This window comes from Neofelis nebulosa, chromosome 12, assembly GCF_028018385.1.
Source record: "Neofelis nebulosa isolate mNeoNeb1 chromosome 12, mNeoNeb1.pri, whole genome shotgun sequence".
Taxonomy (NCBI): domain Eukaryota; kingdom Metazoa; phylum Chordata; class Mammalia; order Carnivora; family Felidae; genus Neofelis; species Neofelis nebulosa.
The window spans coordinates 87,798,479-87,819,828 of record NC_080793.1 but is presented as its reverse complement, the minus strand read 5'-3'; the positions used below and the strand labels follow the sequence as shown (position 1 = coordinate 87,819,828).

General features: G+C 46.2%; 1 protein-coding gene across 6 annotated transcripts in view; it reads left to right on the top strand.

Moving 5' to 3' along the window:
• The window catches only part of GLIS3 (GLIS family zinc finger 3), a 502,487-nt gene that overhangs the window by 464,933 nt on the left and 16,204 nt on the right, over positions 1-21,350 (top strand). For all 6 annotated transcript variants that reach the window (XM_058695817.1, XM_058695819.1, XM_058695818.1 and 3 more), the window contains one exon: positions 8,170-8,345. In XM_058695817.1, coding sequence (XP_058551800.1) covers positions 8,170-8,345 — 176 coding nt within the window. The remainder of the gene's footprint in view (positions 1-8,169; positions 8,346-21,350) is intronic.

The following is a 21,350-nucleotide window of genomic DNA, read 5'->3' as shown; positions in this document are numbered from 1 at the left end:
CATCCTGAAGATGAAAACAGTAAATCACACATAAACAGCACATGTTATTACTGACCAAATCACCACCCAGTTAGTTCCTTTTCAAACTGATGGATTATATTGACTCTCAGGGTCTCATTTGGCAGTGGCTTTCAAAGGCACCTGGCCATCCTGGGCAGCAGGATGGCATCTGAAGTTAATTCTAGAAGTAAAGTTCTTCTGATGTCGTCAGGAGACTCGTGTTCACATTTTGAGACCAGGGGAAAGGCACGGAAGGGGCGGTTTTTTATCTACCCACACCTCCCTTTCTCACGTGTACCCCCAAACAACATTTTTCTCCCTCGTTTTTCATCTGGCTTTCTCATTACTCTCCCTTCTGAACGTTTTTCTTTCATCCGATGCACTCCGTGGCAAAGCAGACTGCACTCTGTGCCTAATACCGAGCCGAACAAGAGAGTCTTCTCTTTGCCAAGGGCCATGAGTTAATCCCTTTGCTTTGTCCTGCTCACAGCTGCCCAAAGGATGGTGTCATTGCAGAAGGTTTTTTGTTTTGTTTTGTTTTGTTTTGTTCGATTTTTGGTTTTTTTGAATTGCAGCATTTTTGATATCAAATGTCTAAGACCACTCAGGATAAATTCTCTTCTGGTCGGTGGTTTTTTTTTTTTTTTTTTTTTTGTAAAGAGGATTTGGCAGAATCAGACTTTTCTTCCCTTTCTCCCCATCACATCAGATTCTGAAATAGACAAACAACTGAGTCACAGCCAATTCTGCAGTCAAGATAGTCCAAAAAATTCCGGCTCTTGGTTAAATGTGTCCTGCATAATTCATTTCTCTGACATATCCGGGTGTCCTCTCCCCCTCCCTGTTCGTTTCCACAGTGGGGAGATACTGTGATGCCCTCAGCCCTGCTTCAGTCTACACCAGAAAAAAAAAAAAACACTTCTCTGCCTTGGGCACTGATAACTTTGTTTTCTGGAGCGAGAACTGACCCCCTCTCCCCAAACGGAGCAAAGTGTCCTCTAGAACACGATCCTTTCTACTTCCCAGAAACACTCACTCATCAGAAGATACACGTGGGTCTTCTTTAAAAAGCCTCGGTGATCATTTCACCTACAGCCCGATTCACAGCCCTCATTTTGTCACGGTCTGTGGAGGCACAGGCAATCATTTTTGAGTCCTGGTCTTGTCCACTGTGATAAATTATCTGCAGTTAATATTGACCCAGCGTCTCGTGAGGAGAATGAAACGCTAAGCCCTTCCAGGAGATGGATTCAGCTCTTTGACTGGTTTGGAACAGAATCCTCGGACGGACATACAGCTCTTGGCCTGCGTTGGCCCTGCCCAGATGGACAGTGTTGCAATTACCCACACTTCCCAGCGGCTGTTTCTTCATTACTGAAAGCTGGTCTTGATTGTCTCAGAAGCAGAATTCAATTTGCAGTTCCCCCAGTAACGTGCTGTGATTCATTCGGGGACAAATCTGGATTGAACTGAGTCCAAGTGTCTCTTTTGTGAGACAGAAGGGAAGTATAAGTAGATACTATAGTCACCCAGATGAGTCAGCCAGGAATTCATGAAGTGATTCATAAATCGTTATAAAGACCACTAAAGTCTACTAAAATGGAGTGCTGTCTGGCTATACAAAGTGGGGTATTATCATTGGGGGGTTTTTTTTAGATGTTAAATCAGATGTGAAATCCTTAAAACTGTGCTTTTCTTTTTAGGTTTTGAAAAGGATTCCTTTTTTCCCCCCTCTGTAGTTGGCCAACTGCTAAAGCCATTTTTTATTGATCGGTTTTCACAGATGAATTTAAAAACCACCGCAGTTCTCTGGGGGATAACAAATACCTCCCCAAATCCACCATAGACCAGTTTGTATCCATTATTTCTGTTACCCCCCAGGGGAGGGGGGGGGGAGAACTGTCCAAAGCACATATCAACCAACATTTAATCCACTTGATCATGGAAACCCCTCTTTTCAAAGTATTAACCCCCAACGCGGTGCTAAGACGCTCAGTCCTGTATTGCTGGTTACAGCTGCTTGCATACACAGCACAAATGAAGAAAAGTAAGACGTACTTATGACATGCGCTTAACCTGCAACACGGTCTGTTAGTCAATTTTGTTTGAAGAAATACAGTATGTAGTTGACACAGAAATACCTTGGACTTAGAGACAGGAGAGAGAGCGTTATCTGAAAGCACTTATCCAGTTGGAAAAGACAAAAGGTATAAGCCCAGCTTGGCCCTATGAAGAGCATAGCGCCTAACAGAGTGAGTTCACCAAAGCAAACTGGGACACTCATTGCCAAGTTTCTTAAAGGCAGTGGGTTGCTGATCCACCCATCCCCATCGGCTGGTGATAAGGTTCAGAATCTCAGACGCTCACAGGAGTCCCCTATCCCCCTCCTTCACCCCGCCCATTCACCTTGCCCTGCATCTCCACTAGAGGGCATCTTTCCTTATTTGGATAAAGCGAGGTCTGGAGAACAGCTGTGTGACTGGGCAACCATTTTGTGTCTTTGGGCCTACTTTATGTCATCCAAATAAGGTGGTGCTCCAGTGCCCTTCAGCTAGAACATTATATGATTGTATGAGTTTGTGAACTCAGGATACTCTGGTGGGAAACCCAGTACCGAGAAATGGACTCTTACACAAGGCCACCATATCTGCCCTTAGAACTAGAAAATTAGCCAGCTGACCAAATGCCTTGTTTTCTGTGAGCCATGGTATCCGTATCTGAGTAGTCAAGAGAGGAGAGAGTCCTCTAATATTTTTTATTTCAAGAACTCAATAGAAATAGAATACCGTGCGGGAACCACAGTCTTACACAGCTGTCAAGCACTGGGTATGGGTCAATGTCACAGTTACCTTAAGTGCACATTCTGTTTCCACTTTTCAGCTGGAAAGTGTCAGACATTCGTTCTAAAATACTCTGAGATCTCTGACCTCCCAATTTAAAATTGTTCATAATCTACCCCCAGCCTTCACCTTCCATTCTTGATTTTTCTCCCTGGTACTCGTGTCCTGAGTACACTGTATAGTTTGCTTATTTGACTTCGTTCATTGTCTGCCTCCCCTCACCAAAATATAAGCCCCACAAAGGCAGGGATACGGGTCATGTCTTTCGCTGTCCCTAGTGATCAGAATAGAGCCACACACTGGGTCAGTGCTCAGTAAATATCTCTTGGGTGAAGAAAGGAGTATGTTATCTCAGATTTTACGATCCCCAGTAGGGGCTAAGATTATCTTTACTTTGTACTTGAATTTGAGGCTGGGAGAAGTCGGGGAATTTATTCAAGATTACCCAGCTAGTGAGGAACAGAGCCAGAATCCAACCCCAGTGGGTCTTCAGCGATATCTGTCTCCTTCTCCTGCCATCTGCAATTTTTCTGCACGTGAACCTCACTCGTTCTGTGTTTCTCCGTTGGGACCTACCATTCTGTGAAGCGATGTAAGATTGTTTCTGAGTACTGTATTTATAGGAAAGATGGCCTCTTTGCTTCTGGCCCACCTCACTGCAAGGTTGGGAGACTCAGTATGAGCCGAGGGTGGGAGCAGACCACAGAACGGAAGGACTGTAACCGACTAGCTACCCCGAACAACCAGACGTTTCCTAAGATGTGTGTAGATACGTAGCTATAGAAGCCTTTTTAAGTCCTTTTTTCCCAGAAGCTTTTTGATGAGCCCTTTAAAACCTGTTTCCTGCCTGAGTTTTGTTGTTGTTGTGTTGTTCTGTTTTGTTTTTTGGCAGGAGGTTGGGGGAAGGGTACAAACCATTGAACCATGGCTCATGCTGAGGTTACATAAACTCCTCCACTGAATGAGTACAAACGGTTGACTCAGTTCTCTGGTTTGCTTTTGTGTGAAGTGTTTCTGGTAAGCAGTGATGTCTCAAAAAAAAAATTCTAGTCCGTTGTGTGCGTTCTGACATTAACAATCTTCTAATGTTTCAAAGAAGAGACTGGTGAGCTGTGTTAAATGAAATCTGTGAAATGTCAACTGCGGATCCACAGCAGGGGGGGGGACAGAGTTGGACCTAGAAAGATTTCAGACCTTCTCTCCTCTGGCTCTTGGACACTGCTGTAACTCAGAATGAATTAGAGTGACGTCGTCATCTTGTCCTGACGTGATGGGGGATGAGCTGTTCCATGGGAAGAAAATTGTAAATCACCGCAACTTAGACTCAGCATCAAACTTGTTTATTTTAGCATCAAAATATTTTAATTCCCTGGCTTTGGATTTAAAAAAAAAATTCCCTGTTTTGGGCAGAATACTCAGATCATATCCATTGTGGTAGGTGTGTGAGCATGTGTTCAAAAACCAAGGTTGGAAAATCAGCGAGGACGCTAAGACAAAGAGATCGTGAGGCCCCACACCCGACCTTCAGTAACAGTGAGAACTTTCCACCTTTGGCGTAATGAGCTCCCATTTAAGTGTGCATGTTCTTGGTTCTTCACTCGTTTCTGGAGTGAATGGCCTCAAACCACTCAAGTTTCTTGAGTCCTTTTGGCTTTAAGAAAAAAACATTTCCAGGGGCGCCTGGGTGGCTCAGTCAGTTAAGCATCCGACTTAGGTTCAGGTCACGATCTTGCGGTTCATGAATTCGAGCACTGACTCAGGCTCTGTGCTAACAGCTCAGAACCTGGACCCTGGGTCGGATTCTGTGTCTTCCTTTTTCTTTGCCCCTCCCCCGCTCACAGTCTGTCTCCCTCTCTCAGAAATAAATAAACATTTAAAAATTTTAAAAAGTAAATAAAACATTTCTGACATCTGTCTTGTTACAAGTTGTCAGTGATTGTTCCAGAAGCTCCCAGGACCTTCCCTCTAACAGAGGGACTTCCCCACTTTTGCCCTCCTCCCCTGCCCCCTCACCCCTCTGATTTTGATGTGCTTAATTCTAGCCTACCTTGAGCTGGTTAACTAGTAAGCAGGTCTATAAAAATTGAATTTAAATTAGCGAGATTGGGAGAGATTTTTCTTTTTAAAAAAAATTTTTTTTAATGTTTATTTATTTTTGAGACAGAGAGAGACACAGCATGAACAGGGGAGGGGCAGAGAGAGAGAGGGAGACACAGAATCTGAAACAGGCTCCAGGCTCTGAGCTGTCAGCACAGAGCCCGACGCGGGGCTCGAACTCACGGACCGTGAGATCATGACCTGAGCCGAAGTCGGACGCTTAACCGACCGAGCCACCCAGGCGCCCCTGGAGAGATTTTTCAGTAACATCCCATGTACCATTTTTCAGCAGTGACAAAATTAAATCTATGTGCTGTACTTGAAAATCAATCACATTTACACACTCGTTTCTTACACTGGGCTTTTCCGTGCTGACTTCTTATTCCCTGGCTCCTAGCAATCGTTGGATAATCTTAATCACGTCTTGTCACTTTTCACCTTTTCTATGTATGCGTAAAAGTTAAGATTTCTGTTGGAGTCCCTTCCCTTTCCAAATCAAGGACTTCTCAAGGTGTTCATTTATCTCAGCCAGAATAGTTTACATTTAAATTTTTATTAGTACTTTATATGAAGGGACATAGTATATTTTAAAATTATGTTAATTTAATGCCATGTAATCTTACTTATTTGAACATGGAGAAAACCTTAGTCAGAATTAGCAAACAGCCAAATGTGGAGTGAAGTGAGTTGAAGGCTCAGTAGGTATATTTTACTCCCCCCCCCCACAACGTCTCTGCGATCAGCATTGCTAACACCTTGATGTAATAGCCCCCACATCTGTCTTCCTTTGCTCACCGTCAGTACTTTATGTAATATGTGGTAGCCAAGAGGGCATGGCCAAAGTTTGGAACTTGTGTGAATGAATAGATAAGAATGATGTATAATTACCGTATAGTTATATATTCCCTAGATAGATACATAGATGTATCATTTGTAGGTAGATGTATAATCTATGTATAGCTATAGAGTCGGTTTGTAGGAATGTAAATTCTGGGTGACTCCTTAATGGATTCGGTCCTTTTAGTTGGTTGAATTCTCCCCTCTTTATAGCAAGTAATCACAGTTCACCCTATAGCCACATCACCCCTAATTACAGAAAGATGAGATTTTATATTGCTGACAATCTTTGCCTCCTTCCCCCTCCCCCTCTGCCTTTTCTCTCTTTGTTAATCAAACCCTTGTGTATGAGCCTGACTCACTTGCTGGGGGACGGGGGAAACGGAATCCCTTTCTTCCATCAAGCCGCCAATATCAGGCTCAGACTTCTCCGTACTGTGACTTGTGCCATCCACACATCTCTGCCCCATTGGACCTCGACAGAAAGGAAAAGCGGCTGAAGCACCAGAGAAAAGACCAGAAAACCATCGAGAGTGTGCCGCATCTTTTATTCCCAGATGAAGAAATAGAATTAGGAAGCAAGGCAAAGGAGCTCGCTGCCTTGCTCAGAACCGGAACTGAGATGCCCGTGACACAGGTTGTCTTGCAATCCAAATCCTCCCCCCTCTCCCTGAGGGCCTCCTGCCCACAGGGCTCGGGGTTGGGTGGTGGTGTGGACTCCGTTTAGCCCTGAAGCCTGCGATCCCACAATTCCTCAGCCCTCTCCCACGACCTCAGACAGCCTTGCCAGACACATTAGAGACCTACTCCCCAGGAAAATCGCCTCCATATGAGGAATCCCGGCCTGTGAGTTCTCACTAGATGTTCTCAGGGCAATGCCAGGGCTCATTTGCTGGCCAGGGCTCAATGGCTTTCAGAGCCATTCAGTTCAGCACGTCTTTTCAGGCTAATTCCAATTAGGATGAGACACTCGGAAGATACATATTTCCCCGGCCCGGGGCGCTCGGTTACCGGTCTCCTTCAGCAAAGTGAAAATAAGCATCTGACCCAGCCAGCGTGTTTCGGCCTCGTCCAGAGACTTCTCTTCTCCAGAGGTTGGCGAGTGCCAACCCCCCTCCTTGGTTCCCGCACCCCCTTCCCTCACAGCCTCCTCAGGGGGATTTTGGCCCATGCTTTATTACTGCCACAGCACGAACGCCCAGGCTGGGCCCCGTTAACTGCCCCGATTCACAGCATTGCAGGTCACTTTATAAATTTGACCGGTTCCGTGTCCCTTTCTACCATCCATGGCCCTACACAAGAGCCCAGCAACGTGAAGGGACTCATCCTTGTGAACTAAGCCGTGAACACCGCGGGCAACCTCTACGGGTCGGCGTAACACAAAGCCTGTCTTTTCAGCCGGTGTCAGAAACAACCCACTGGAAGTTTTCAGCTTACTGGGCCTTTTGGGGGGGACTGACCAATTCACTGCTGACACAGTTTGCTCCCCAGTTACTTTGCGGCTTCATTTCACCACACCGACGGGTTCCCCGGGCCGCCCCACTCGTGACGGCTGTCTGTGGACACCGGTAAACCTTAACCCTGCACTCGCGGGTACACCTTCCCTTCAGCGCGGGCAGGTCCGAACTGTCATCTGGAACCCAGGGAGTGAGACCCTGCCACTTGCCCCCTTACACTTAGAAGACTGGCAGAAAGCTGTCAGGCTTGGATCTCAGGTTAGTTGACCGTGTCCCCTTGTTTGAACATCTGCATGTCCCTGCTCAGAAAGCTGCCGACAGTGCTATTAACGATTAGCACGCGTGACTGTGAAAGATGTCCCACATCGTGTTCCCGTTGTGCCCTGGGCAGTGTTCTCTACCACGCGCGGAACCCACGCAGGTAGCCTGGGTTCTGGGTCCCCCACTCGACCTTTGAGGCTCAAATTCACGCAGTCTTGGCAGAAGAAAATGTATTGTTGAAAGAGAACAGGGTTAGAGAGGCTTACCTGGCGGAACAAAATGTTTATGAGCTAAGTGTAAATGAATCAGAAACATAAGGATCAAATTTCCCCTGAAATGCAAACGAATTTAAAAATTAGCAGGAAAAAGGGGGCCTGGCAAAAGACGTGCTTTGCATTTCACCAAAGCCAGAGTATTTGAAATGCCTTTGGAGAGGCTTCACAGACCCAAACTGTGACTACATTTTCCCTTTGTTGATCTCTTTCATCCCCTCAGTATCTCCATTGAGAAGTCAGTGGTTGAAAAGGGGAGAGGAAAGTCTTCACCAATTTCCTTTAAGGGCTTTTTGTCACGCTCTCATCCAGCCACTGTGGACATTAGAATTCAGCTTTGAAGACTTTGCCTCTGCTCCTGCTTTTTAATGTCCCTCACGTTTCCTCTTACGATCCTTTTCCCAGGTTTGTACCTTCCGCCCCGTCCCCTCACATCAGCCCCCGGAGGGTTCCAGCTGCTTCTTCGGTCATGCAGAGGACGCAGCCCCCCCACCCCCAGCAGCCAGCGGGCGCGTCGCACCTGAAGTCTTACCAGCCAGAAACAAATGCTTCCTTTCAACCAAATGGAATCCATGTTCATGGTAAGTGGGGAGCCGGCCACCGCCTTGAGTCTTGAACGGCGATGTTGTGCTGTCGCTTTTGGACAGATGTCTTAGTTACCAGGGGTGAGTTTCTGTGGTTCTGTCACACACCAGGCTTTGGCTTTAACGGCTTTCCTCGCAGATGTCACCCTTTGGGGCACCTGAGCGGCTCAGTCAGTTGAGCGTCCAACTCTTGATTTTGGCTCAGGTCACGATCTCATGGTTTGTGGGATCGAGCCCTGTGTCAGGCTCTGTGCTGACATGGTGGAGCCCGCTTGGGATTCTCTCTCCCTCCCTCTCGCTCTCTGCCCCTCCCCCACTCAAAATAAATGCATGAAAACTTCAAAAACTTTTTGTAAAATAAAATAGAATGTCACCCTTCATCATCCTGAACTCTCATAGTATTTTCCTGGTGTTGGTGCTAAGCTGATACAACTTATGACACCCCAAAGTGGTCAGCGCAAGATGGTGATCTGTTCATTGGCCGGGAATTCAACACCTCACAGATAGGCCCTAACGACAGCGTCTCGCTTCCTAAACAAAAAACAGTCACATAAAAGGGAACAGGAATGCTTTTGCCCAGGCGTGCCCCTCCTCCCACAGGCCCCATATCCCCAGAGCCTCTCCATCCTTCAAGGCCCAGGTGAAATGACACTTCCTCTCAGCAGCCCTCCCTGGTTTCCTAGCTGGATTTCATCTCTCCTGACTCTGGACTCTGATTGCACGTCACCTGCATCTCTCTGATGGCACTCTTGCTCTCTCTCTCTACCTCGTGCGTTACGACTTTGCGAGGAAAACCTGCCTTTACTTCCTCCCGAGGTCAGAATTTTCTGACTCGTTCTTTCTCGGAAAGAACTTCACACAGTACTCTGCACGTTGTGAAGATGCGTAGACACATGAGAAGTGCAGAGAGAAAGAAGAGGAGAGAAGGAAAGCAAGAAAAATCACAATGGTGTTCACAAAATGTACAGATCCGCTGTGTAACTTGGAACATACGTGGAGAACTAAGTTTGGCTTAATTTCTTTCTTTACACCAGTTTTGCTGACTCAGGCACCTGTTTCTGTGAACATCCCTAGAGTTCAGATGCCAAGTCATGTAGAGTCAGACCATGCATAACGTTTTGCTTCCTGGGGGCAAAGGGGATACTATCCATTTAAATAAGAATTTCAACTCCTTCGGAAAACTAGGATTCTCCTCCATCTGTCTCTTGCTGATTCCTCAATTTGCTCACACGAGTTCATGACCTGAGCCGAAGTCGGACGCTTAACCGACTGAGCCACCCAGGTGCCCCTCCCTCCCTTGCCTTTATGGGACTCGTTGAGAAGAGGGATAATGTTTCTAGTCTTACAGCAAGCGTAACTCTTGGTGCAAAGTAGGCTTTTAGTAAATATTTACTGAATAGATGATTGACACTCTCACATTCAACAGATGCAAAATGAAACAAGACCCAGAAAATGAGATGTACCTTGTGATTTTGCCCTACCTCTTGGCCAAAGGCTCTTCTTCCATATTCCTCTTCTTTAGTGGAATCATGAATACATCGTCAACTTGAAATTGTTGAGTTGTTTTGTTTTTTTAACTTTGACTTTAATTGTTAAAAATTCCCATGGCCAATCAGAAACTGCTAACAGCAGCCTAAAAATAAATACATATGGTGAGTCTTTCTGGAATAGATCAGGGTACGGTTGTGCAAACTGGGAAATCATAACTCTCTCGTAGAAGATGGGCAAGTGGCCCGCTGTGATGGGCTTGCAAAGGGAGTGTCCGTGCTTTAGCCACTGGGCCACTTCTGGGAATGACGGAGTAGGCATCCAGACACAGCCTTACTTCATCCTCCAAGCATTTTGTCTGAAAATGTTTTTCTGGAACTTGCTAGGCACGAGCATTGCTCGTCAACTGCTCCTTAGGATGAGGAGAAAATTGGTCTAATATTTTTCAAGTGGGTGATACAGTGCTGGGGGCAAGAGGAGGTGCAGAGACCTTCTAAATGAGTTGTAATTATTGGCCGTGCCTTTCAGCTTCGGTTGGATTAGTTTGCTGGGTGACGTCATACAGCATCTTGGTCACGGGGAACTTCATCCCCTAATAAAACTAGGTCTTTAAAAGCCCAAGCACTGTGTCACAGTTGCTAACACAACAGCCACAATGAGTGAGTGTCCTGTCTTTCAAGAAGGTCATGGCTTTATTGAGTGCCGTCCCCCCCATCCTTTCCGTACTCCCTGCGGTAGGTAGAGGTCAGAGAAAACGTCATCAGTATATTTTTAGAGATGGGAACTGAGACCTAGAAGAATATCAAATGTCTAGGCATTGCTGCCTTCTTGGCAAAGCCCTTGGATGTCTTTTACAAGAGGTGCACATTTCCAAGCCACGTTCTTCATCTACGTGTTTCTAAATCAAAGGCACACCAAAATATGTGTCTGCATCTTTCCATGAGGAAATATATTTGTATGTAGATGCTGTTGCCTTACAGAGAGCCTTAGAATTCAAAGGCCTTTGGTCCTACAGATGTGGATGAAAATGAGGTCCCACTGAGTTTCACTCCCGCCATATTAATTGATACAGCGCTTTGGCCTTGTGGTGTGTGTGTGTGTGTGTGTATGTGTGTGTGTGTGTGTGTGTGTGTGTCTTTGTTTATTTACTTACTATCAAAGTATGCTTGACATACAATGTTATATTAGTTTCAGGTGTACAATGTAGTGATTGGACAATTTCTGTATGTTACACTGCGCTCACCATGATAAGTGTACGTACCATCTGTCACCATACAACATTATTACAATATTAATGAGTGTTTTGTAAAAGGCGTACTTTGAAAAGATGAATAGTATTGCTTTTTCGAGTTCCCTCGCCTGGTGAATGACCTAGGACTAGAGCTCGGTTTTGTCGACTCTTCATCTATTCCGTCCATTGATCATGCCTTCGTGAGGAAGGTGGATAAGGTGTCATTTCTTTTCATGTTTGAGTGTTGATAGCATTTACGGGCGTCTGTTTGGGTGGTATCTCCAAGGCAACTTGTAAGTACATTTTAGTCTTTTATTTTAGATGTAAACAGAGGAACAACCCTTTCCAAGCATGTAAGCTTGTTCCTCAGTCTTTTCTTTCTCTTTGGGACCATTCTCTTGCCCGGGCAAGCTTCAGAATTTTGCCTGGATTAGTTGCCCGAGAGTTGATATTTGTACATTTTGTTACGGTGCTAATGGATAATTTCTTTTTAAATGCCCTATTCATTCCGGGCTGTTAGAATGCCATGGGAATTCCTAGAACAGGGTTTTCACAACCCTCCTGCTTCTGGACCCATCAAGGAGAGGCCACGTTCAGTTCCGCAAATGGCACGAATGTCATTTAATCGATGCAGTGATACAGGCAATGCCACCACTACTAATATCAAAAAGTACCCGGTTAACTCAGAGGAGGGTGTCAGAGAAGCGTTCCTAGAGGGGACTCCAGAGTAGGCTTTTGAAGATGAGTAGCTCATTGGGTAGGCTGTGTGGGCAGAGGCCTTCCGGGCAGGGGAAAGTGAAGTGCACAGGCAGGAACGCAGACCACAGCACGGCATGTCAGAGAGTAGAGCCAAAGGCAGTTTGTTTGCCGCTGGGAGGCACGGGTTAAGCCTTGGAGTCGAGAGAGGGAGAGGAGGCTGGAAACCAGCAAGAGGAGCTCAGGGAGGGATTGGGGCCGTGCTAAGCGTAATACCACTGAGTGGAGAAGCCATCCCGCCATTTTAGGAAAGTAAGCCAGGGCATTGTGTGGGGACCGGAACTGGAGAGGTAGAAATGTTACATGCGAACTGCTGGGATTATATCAGACCATCCCCATAGAGCAGCCAAATAACAGTGACCTGAATACACAGTCTGGTTCACTCAGGTGCGGCTGGTAAAGTAGAGGAATGATGTCAGAATAGCGCGGAATTTTGTTTGTCCGCCCGCAGTCTTTTCTAGGCAAGACGAGCTGGAGTAGCAAAAGAAGAGGATTAAAAAGCCTTCAGCCCAGCTGCCGCAGAGGCGGGAGCCCCTTTAGCCCAATCTTAATACAACTGGAAATGAGCACGACCTTAAGGGCTCCTTCCCCAGAGAGGAGCGCACCTGGCCTCACGCGGCCCCTGGCTACTGGCCCAGCCGGTTCTAGCACCTGTCGTCTCAGTTCCTGCCAGCCCACGTTTCCAGTTGACACTGTTGTGCATTTTGGAACCACCAAGGAGCCTCCTGCCACCCGGAACTGGCTGCTCCAGTTCCCTCTTGATTATGTTGTTAGTGCTGTAGTTGGAAGCTTTCGTCGAGTTTGAGTGGCCTGTCCCAATCCCAAGTTTTCCCAAAGAGCCTGTTCTTTGTAACCCGCGGGGCACAGAGCACGAGACTTTTCTGAGTTTGCTTCTTGTGTTAGAGCAGCACCCCCAGTGTATGGGTTTGCATGACGCCCGGTTGTAGACACTGCTTGGTGCGAGGGTGGCCCACGGAGCCCACGATGTGCCCGCCCCTGCCAGCTTCCGGCTTTGGCATCTGTGGCTTCCATCCGCCTGGTGACAGCATTGGTGTGACGTTCTCTGTGTCTTGTCCCAGTGTCAGGCAGAGGGCAAGAGAGCAGTGAAGGACAAGCACCGCCCCCCCCCCCCACTTCATCACGTGGCTACCCTCACATGCAAGGATCTCCGGGAGGAAGGCTATTTCGGTGCATTGCCAGGCTTAACAAAATTGCGGTTCTGTTAATGATCTTTATCAGGAAGCCATGCTGCAGGGCCTGCCAAACATTCCCCGGGCCGGTTTTCCGATCTGTGAAATGGAACTGTCTCACAGATTCCTTCACACAGATCGCCTCTGAGAAATCCAGAGTAGAGGCTTTCTGGGGATTCTGCCTCCCAGTCGCTTAGGTGTCTGTGTTTTCCACCGCTTGCTCTTGTTTTCACCTCTGGAATTGCCAGTTGCCAACACACAGATTTCCATCACACGTGACCCAGTCATTAGATTTCATTGGGAAAACACCACAGAGCTGCCTCCCAGCCCTAGCAGGCTGATAGCAGGGCACTGGCGGGGAGCGGGAGCCTTCTCTGTCCGTCCTGGCTCCTGTGGTTCTCTCTCGTGATTTAGAACTGCCCTGCCTGCTGGCCCTGTAGGAGCTGGCCGGTCAGCTCCCAGATGCTGGTGGCATTCTCCCTCCCCAGTGTGGCCGTGGTAAGCCTGACAGCCCCGTTGAAATTGACTACACCAGGAAACAAAAGGTTTCCAGCCACCAACAGGCCTCCCGGAACAAAACACGTTTGTAAATGGCTTGTCCTACCAAATAGCCCAGCCATCTTCCAAGCTGAAGAACCCTCAGAGCATTGATATTTAAATGGAATGAGGAGGCAGTTATGTGTTTACCTTCTTCCTCTACACTCCCCTGTTTACTTACAGCGATTATGCAATGGCACTTTCCAGAAGAGTCCTATGGGTTACCACCGTGGCTGATCTCATTGCCGGGGGTTAATGTGAACTGTTTAAAGGTTAGTGTTTTTGAAGGCAGGTGGTAGAGACAATAAACATACCCCATCCCACAGGAAATTTAGTCACATCTGCGTTCATGCAGTTGTGAAATAATACATCGCAAGCCTAGAAATCGTATTGCTTAGAATTTAAGCGTGCGTCACCGCTTCCCCTTGAAATCTCTGGAAAACCAATAAGATTGATTGTAAATCAGATCTTCACCGAGGAAGCTGAAGGAGCGTGAGCCGGTGATGTGTTTCCGATGGTACCATCAGTAGCCCCAATCAGGACTCATTTTTGGTATCAGCCATGAGGTTATTCGTGTTCATATAGTCCTAGGGATGGAGTATTAGATCCGGAGGAATTCTTAATTACTCTTATACACTTAATTACTACAGAATTGCCCCAAGAGCAGTTTTCCATAACTAGTACTTGATGAATTCTGACAGTTGTGCTAATTCTATGAAACAAAAGTTAAATTTAGGTGCGTGTATGGGATGTAGTTGGCACAAAGCATGTTGGGCTTTGTGGGAGGGGCTCTTCATCAGAAGAGCTGTTTGAATGGTTGGTTATGGAAATGAACTGTGAGTAGTCTGTATTTGTAGCTAAGTATCTACACACACACACACACACACACACACACACACACACACACAGATTAAATCCATATACCCATAAGAACAGTTAAGATGACTGAGTCAACAGGGGTACCTGGGTGGCTCAGTCGGTTAAGAGTCCGACTTCGACTCAGGTCATGATCTTGAGGTTCATGGGCTCGAGCCCTGTGTGGGGCTCTGTGCTAACAGCTCAGAGCCTGGAGCCTGCTTCGAATTCTGTGCCTTCTTCTCTCTCTGCCCCTCCCCTGCTCACACTCTGTCTCTCTCTCTCTCTCAAAAATAAACATTAAAAAAAAATGACTGAGTCAACTAGCCATCACTAAACTAAGTGTGCTCGGGACAGGAACTGTATTCTCATGCAATGTTTTGCCCACAGTAAATGCTTAATAAAAGCCTATGGAATAAATAAGAATGAGCAAAAGGATGGAGGGGGAGGAGAAAGAAAGGGACTTTTGCCTATGACTCCTTCAACCGTTTGGTAGAGCCAGCCCTTGGCAAAACCGTGATTAGGAGTCAGGTTTTCGGGGCCCTTCTTTGAGCACTTGCTCCTGTTTTCTGCCCCTCTCATTACATATCCGGGGCTCACCCAACTTCCTGGGACCTCTCCCTGGAGGAAAGGGGATGGTCCAGTGATTCCCCGACACATTAAGGTTAGCTTAGTATAGGAAGTGTTCCTTCCCATGAGTCTTTGTGCACCTGGGATTGAGTGTCCGGCAGTGAAGAGGGAGGCAGGGGCCGCCCTGTGAGCAGGGGAAGACGGGGCAGCCGGTGGAAGAGGTGTTTCGAGGCTTTCCCATAGGTAAAAGTCCCTTGTTTCCCCAGGCTGCCAAAGTGTTGTTTTCAGTTCTCAAAAGTATTCATAGCCACTAGCTTACATACCCTGAAATCGGTCATATTATCTCAGAAGGGATTACCAGAAGAGGACATTGGGACTTGCCCAAATGATACAGGGAGACAAATAATGAACTGTAGGGCGGTAAAAAAAAAAAAAAAAGGAGATGAAAAGAATTTAGAGTCAGGCGGATCTGCAGGGGAACCCTAAGGACAAGTCATGTGATGCCCCGAATCTCCGTTTCCTGGCTCTTAATAGGGAGGTAGCGATACCTCTCTTTCAGAGTTGGTGTAAGAATGAGAGAAAAATGCCTCGCCCACAGTAGATGCCCAGTTGATTAGAACTGTTGTTGGTTGTTGTGCTTTTTCTGCTGTGTTCCAGATGCTGGGTGCTCCGGATACATCCACTTGTGTTGTTTAACCCTCAGAATAACATTAGTAAAAACACCAACACACCCTCCCCTCCCACGCGAGGCTGCGAGATAAAGCACCTTGCTCCGTGTCACATACCCAGGGAATATCAGAGCCGGTTTGAGGAACAGTCTCACCCCAGTCCCACACTCACTCTCCTTCGGGATGGTGCCCGTGCATACAGTGCTATGGAAGTTTTTAGTGGCTTGGGAATTCTGTCTGTGTAAAGTTTTAAGTGTGGAAGGGTTATTGACGGTTCTCCCAGGGCTCAGCTTCTGCTGGCAGTTCAGGGACGATGATTCGTGAGGGTGGGTGTACGTTGGGGCCCTGGGTGGCTCAGTCGGTTGAGCAACTGACTCTTGATTTTGGCTCTCATCATAAACTTGTAGTCATGAGATCAAGCCCCGTGTCGGGCTCTGTGCTGACTGTAGAGCCTGCTTAAGATATTCTCTCTCTCTCTCTCTCTCTCTCTCTCTCTCTCTCTCTCTCTCTCTCTCTCTCATAAAGAAAAGAGGAAGGAAGGAAGAAAGGGATTGTTTAATCCCATTTTATAGTTGAGGGATCTGAATCACTGAAACATTATGTAACTTGCCCTAGATTTCTTACTCTCGAAATAGTAGAGCTGGAAACTACACCCAGGACCGTCTGATGACAGAGTCTGTGCTCTCGGTCAGTGGATATGCGTCTACTGTGGGTATAGGGAAGGGAGCACTGGCTCTCTGTCCTCACGGGGGCGGGGATGGGGGGAGTGTTTGCCTCTCCAGCACATGCACCCCAGGTCACTTGGGAGACTGATTACTAACTCAACAAACCAGGGTTATTCGTCTCTTAGCACCGTCCTTAAAACACACTTTAAAAATTCTCACCGACTATTTTAAATTAGAAAAGGAAAAATTTACCTGTTCCTTTTTTTTTTTTTTTTTAAGGGCTTAGGGTACTTAAGCTTATGAAGAGTTTAAGTTGCCTCCAGCACTGATGAGAGATAATGACTATGAAGACAATGACTTTTTAAATGTTTACAGAAATGAAATGTGTGTGTGTGTATGTGTACTTAAATATACTTACACATATCCATGTGAATACACGCATGCCCTGTTATAAAAATGGGCTCACATTCTGCATTTTATTTTATGACTTACTTTTTTTTTTTAACTTAAAAATATACATGCTTCTGCTTTCTAGGTATATGTATGTAGAGCAACTCCTTTTTAAAATTTTTTTTTAACATTTATTTATTTTTGAGAGACAGAGCGTGAATGTGGGGGGGGGGCGGTGCAGAGAGAGGGAGACACAGAATCTGAAGCAGGCTCCAGGCTCCGAGCTGTCAACACAGAGCCTGACTCTGGGCTCGAACCCACGAACCGTGAGATCATGACCTGACCCGAAGTCGGACGCTTCACCGACTGAGCCACCCAGGCGCCCCAGAGCAACTCCTTTTTTAAAAAACTATACAGTACCTACAGGAACATGTCATTTTTTTAATCATTCCCCTACTGACAGCCTTTTTTTTTTTTTGCTTTCATTAACAATGCTGTATTAAATCTCTTCATGCACATAAGAATGTTTACACGAACACTCTCACACACACATGTATCTCTTTGCACGCTTTCTCCAGGAATTATTTCTGGAAGAGAAGTTGCCAGATTGGCAGATGTGCACGCTGTAAAGTTGGATAGGTGATGCCATAGATCCCTTACCAGAGGCTTTGCCGGTTTAGATGCCACCAGAGTGCACAGCCCCCGTTTCCCCACCCTAGACATCGTCAAAGCATTTTAATTCTCGCCAGCTTGTGCAACAAAGTTGTTTTGCTTTTTCCTTTGGCTACTACTGTGATTCAGCAGCTTTTCATTTTTTATTGAGCTCTAAAGGTGCTTTCATTCTAAGAGGGATGAAGTGACCATAACTGCTACTTGGGTGTTTATATTATTTATTGAGCATTTTGCTTACTCTTTCACCCTGCTGGGCAGGCCATGTCACCAGCACTGACGGTTTGTTTTCTTAATTGGAACCCAAAAATGTATCGAAGAGAAGGAAAACATCCAGAAAATTTCCGTTTCATTGACTATTGTGACGTTCCTGTCAGTTACCTTTAAAAGCATTTATAGAAAAGTAAGGAGCATTATTACAGATACAGGGCTTTTTCGTTCTTTGCGGGAATTAATGACATTTTTTTTCCAGAAGCCAATGTTCTGTCTTATATCTGCAACTCATGAAGTTTAGCCTCTCTTTGAATGGAGCTCTTAAACTCAAGTTAAATATTTTCTTATAACTCTATTTTACAGGCTGCTTAGTTGGACTCTTCAGGGATGAACATATTAATGGCAATCTGTGTCTTGTAATTCTTGTATTTTTAGTTGGCATTTATCATTTGTAAACATGATAAGCACTTGATGGTTTAAAGAAAAAATGTGAATAGCTGTGGGTGGAGTTTCCTTAAAATAAAGTCAGGGGAGCCAACATCAGGAACATATGGGTTACTGGTAATGAGGCCACTGTGTTAAGAAAACAAAATAACAACGAAACACCAGAACGGCCTTGATCTGTGCTCCCTCAGATCATCTGGGCTCAGACCATGTTGCAAAACAACCCAGTTTCCTTAGGACTTCTAGGTGGTTTACTTACAATTGTGAGCACCCTTTCTGATTACAGAAAATTTCCCTTTCCAGATTTCCAAAATGTTCTGACTAACCTCTCTATCTCGTTCTCTAGCAAGGTCTCGGAGAACTAGACCTTAGAAGATGTGGCCATTGAAGTAAAAACATTCAGACATTTTTCTGGATCATTTAAGTGTAACAGCCAGCCTTTCCTTCCTGCATTCCTCCACCAAACCCAGTCTCTTATCACACATCCCAAAGCACAACTTCTTTTGAGTTGTTAAATTTTCTTGTCACGATGGCCAAATGATTCAGGAGATCTGAATGAGCCAAGCATTTACCCAAGGTCTTTGGCATCTGTGGATCTGGGCTGCTGTGGTGTTTTTATTCATACCGGTGAGGTGAAGGACAGTGCCTGCATTTATATTGCAATTTATAAATTACTCTTAGGTAGAGAAGTGTTATCAGTAACTATATGTTATATCAGTTATATCAGTAAGTTATATCAGTAACTATAATGGAAGTGCTCAGTAAGATATTTGTTGGAGGAATCCCTGAATTCTCACTGTAACTTTGTGAGGAGAGTAGGAAATACACTTCTGCCCCTGTTTAGAGATGGAACTCAGAGTAGTGGATCAGGTTCCTTGACCTTGGGATGGTTTCCTAAAAGAGAGCAGGGCATTCTATGGATGGGTCAAGTTACCTAATTCTTCTGCCCAGTCTTTCACTTCCTCACGTTCAGTGGCCTCTCAGGCAGCTGGCACAAAAAGGTGGCCTGGAGAAGCACAGCTCTCAGGGCACCTGCACCAGGCCAATCAAACCTTCATCATCTTTGTTTCTTCCTCCATTAAAAAAAAAAAAGGAAATCCATGTTAGAACAGGAAGTCACACTGATGGGCTATTGTGTAGACGATCAGAATCTTTGAGCTTCATTATGCTCCCTCTCACCATTGGTATTTGCACAGGAGGCTCTAGTGTGGGTGTCATTGACTCATTCTCAGATACTCTGCTCCTGTTATGTGCTGGATCCTCTTTGGGGTGCTAAAGCTATCTAGGTAGAGGGAACAGACACAACTCCTGCCTGTCCTGAGCTTATATCCAAGGGGTGATGTTTGGCAAGCAAAACCTTTGAACTCAGAGAATATTCCTTATGGTCTATGTGTAGGCAAGCAATCATGCCATCTATTTATTCCCTGTAGCTCTTGGCACATTTTTAGATGCTTAATACTCAAAATTCAGGACTTCAGTGTGCAGTGGAATGCGATTGAGCAGGAAAGGAAGGACCCTTTGGATTATACATACCCATCAGAGCATGGACCCCCAGGTGGTGGTGGGAGGAACTCTTTCTAGCCAAAGGAGTGGAGTGGAGACAGCAGGTCATAAATTTGGTGGTCCGAATTAGTAGTCAGTGACCACAAGGTCTAACAAGATAAAAAGGCAAGTTTCCTGGCAGTCAGGTGGAAGGGGGGACACAGATCCTGGAATCCAGTGACGTTCTTAAGGTTTCATAAAGGTAGTGTCCCCTCTGCTATTTCAAACCCACTTATATATATTTCTTTACTGATTGACTTCAAGCCCAGATGTCATCTCAACAATTCAAGAGAATAGATTTGGGGGAGGCCTAGTAGTCTAGAACAGGAACTTCACTGTGAGGCAGAGGTTCAGCAGGAGAAATACTCAAACAATTGGCACAAGATGGGGCCCACTCTTAGATGAGAGTGCTCGGAAATTGTGTAATCACGGACGTGGGTTCAAACAAGCAAGAAGTCACCTAGTCAGTGGACTGGATATATTGTGGAAATCTGGTTACAGCCGGACAACAGAAGTTTGTGTCACAAGATAAGTATGAAGCCCACAGTAAGACCAAGACTTCTGAGTCACTCAGATGAGGTCCCATGATTTCACCTTGACCAAGAACTTAAATATGCAAAAAGGGCCCCGGGGGTGGGGAGGGAGGCCATCTTGATCCATATCTGCTCAGAGTATAATCCAAAGTCACTTAAGGGCAGGCATCGTGACTTTATCCCCAAGAGTTCTCAGAGTCCAGCAGAAAGGGCAGGGGACCAGCCCAGGAAAGGAGATGTCCGTCAGAAATCCTCTCTTCCTCCATTGCAAATGAAATCCGAGCTGTTCTGTGTTTTCCTATTGGTGTATTTCATTTGGAAAACTTTCAGAAGGTTAAAAGTCATCTAAAGGTGTTCTTAGTACCTCTTAGTCTTTAGTGTAAGAGATACCTTGTTAGACATGAAGATTTCCAGGTGGTTCACCCAGGCATGCTGATTCACTAGGTCTGCCCAGAGCCGAGCTAGAGCTGATGCCATGGTACCCATTTTAAGAGTCACTGGCCTAGACCCCACCCATAGGATCAGTGCTCCCTTGCCGTGCTTCCCCAGTCAGAGGTCATCCAGAGGAAGCAATTGGCCAGTGGCGGAGAAAGTCAATACTTGCCAGCTTTCTTCTTCCTCTACTTCCCGGGGAAGTCCTGTAAATGTAGCACAATCCAAAACCTGCCAAGAGCCAGGGTGGCTCGCACGGACCCCAGCGGGGGCTGCAGCACTTTACCTGTGTCTGGAATCCTCTTCTCTGCCAGACCTTTCTTACAACAGAGCTAGCTTGGAAGGACAAAGGCACAGGGGATTAAATCTTCATTCTTTGCCATTCTTTCCTTGTTCTGCTTTCGACCTGAGTACCCCCGAGTCAGTTGCTTGTGAGCGTTATGGGGCAGAGCTCTCCTCGACCAGGACAGATACACCTTTGTACTCAGAGAATGTAGGAGGGTAAGTGGCACCAGGCTGTTGGGACAAGAGGGGCTAGGATTCTCAGTGGGTTTTGCCGTTTGCCCAATACTGTCACGCTTACCGTTTCGCGTGATCCTTACAGCCCCTCAGTTGGGGGACATACACCAGCAACAGGGTGCCCCCCACTCATACAGAAACTCCCAGCTCATTCTCCTCAACCCTAAGCAGTGGCCAAGGTGTTCACGTCACATGACCACCAGACGCAGTGTCCAGATCCTGAACCCTCCGTTCCGGGGCCTCACACGGATCCAGGCTTTTTGAGTCACAGGCAGGTGTTGGGTGTAGCGGCAACTCATG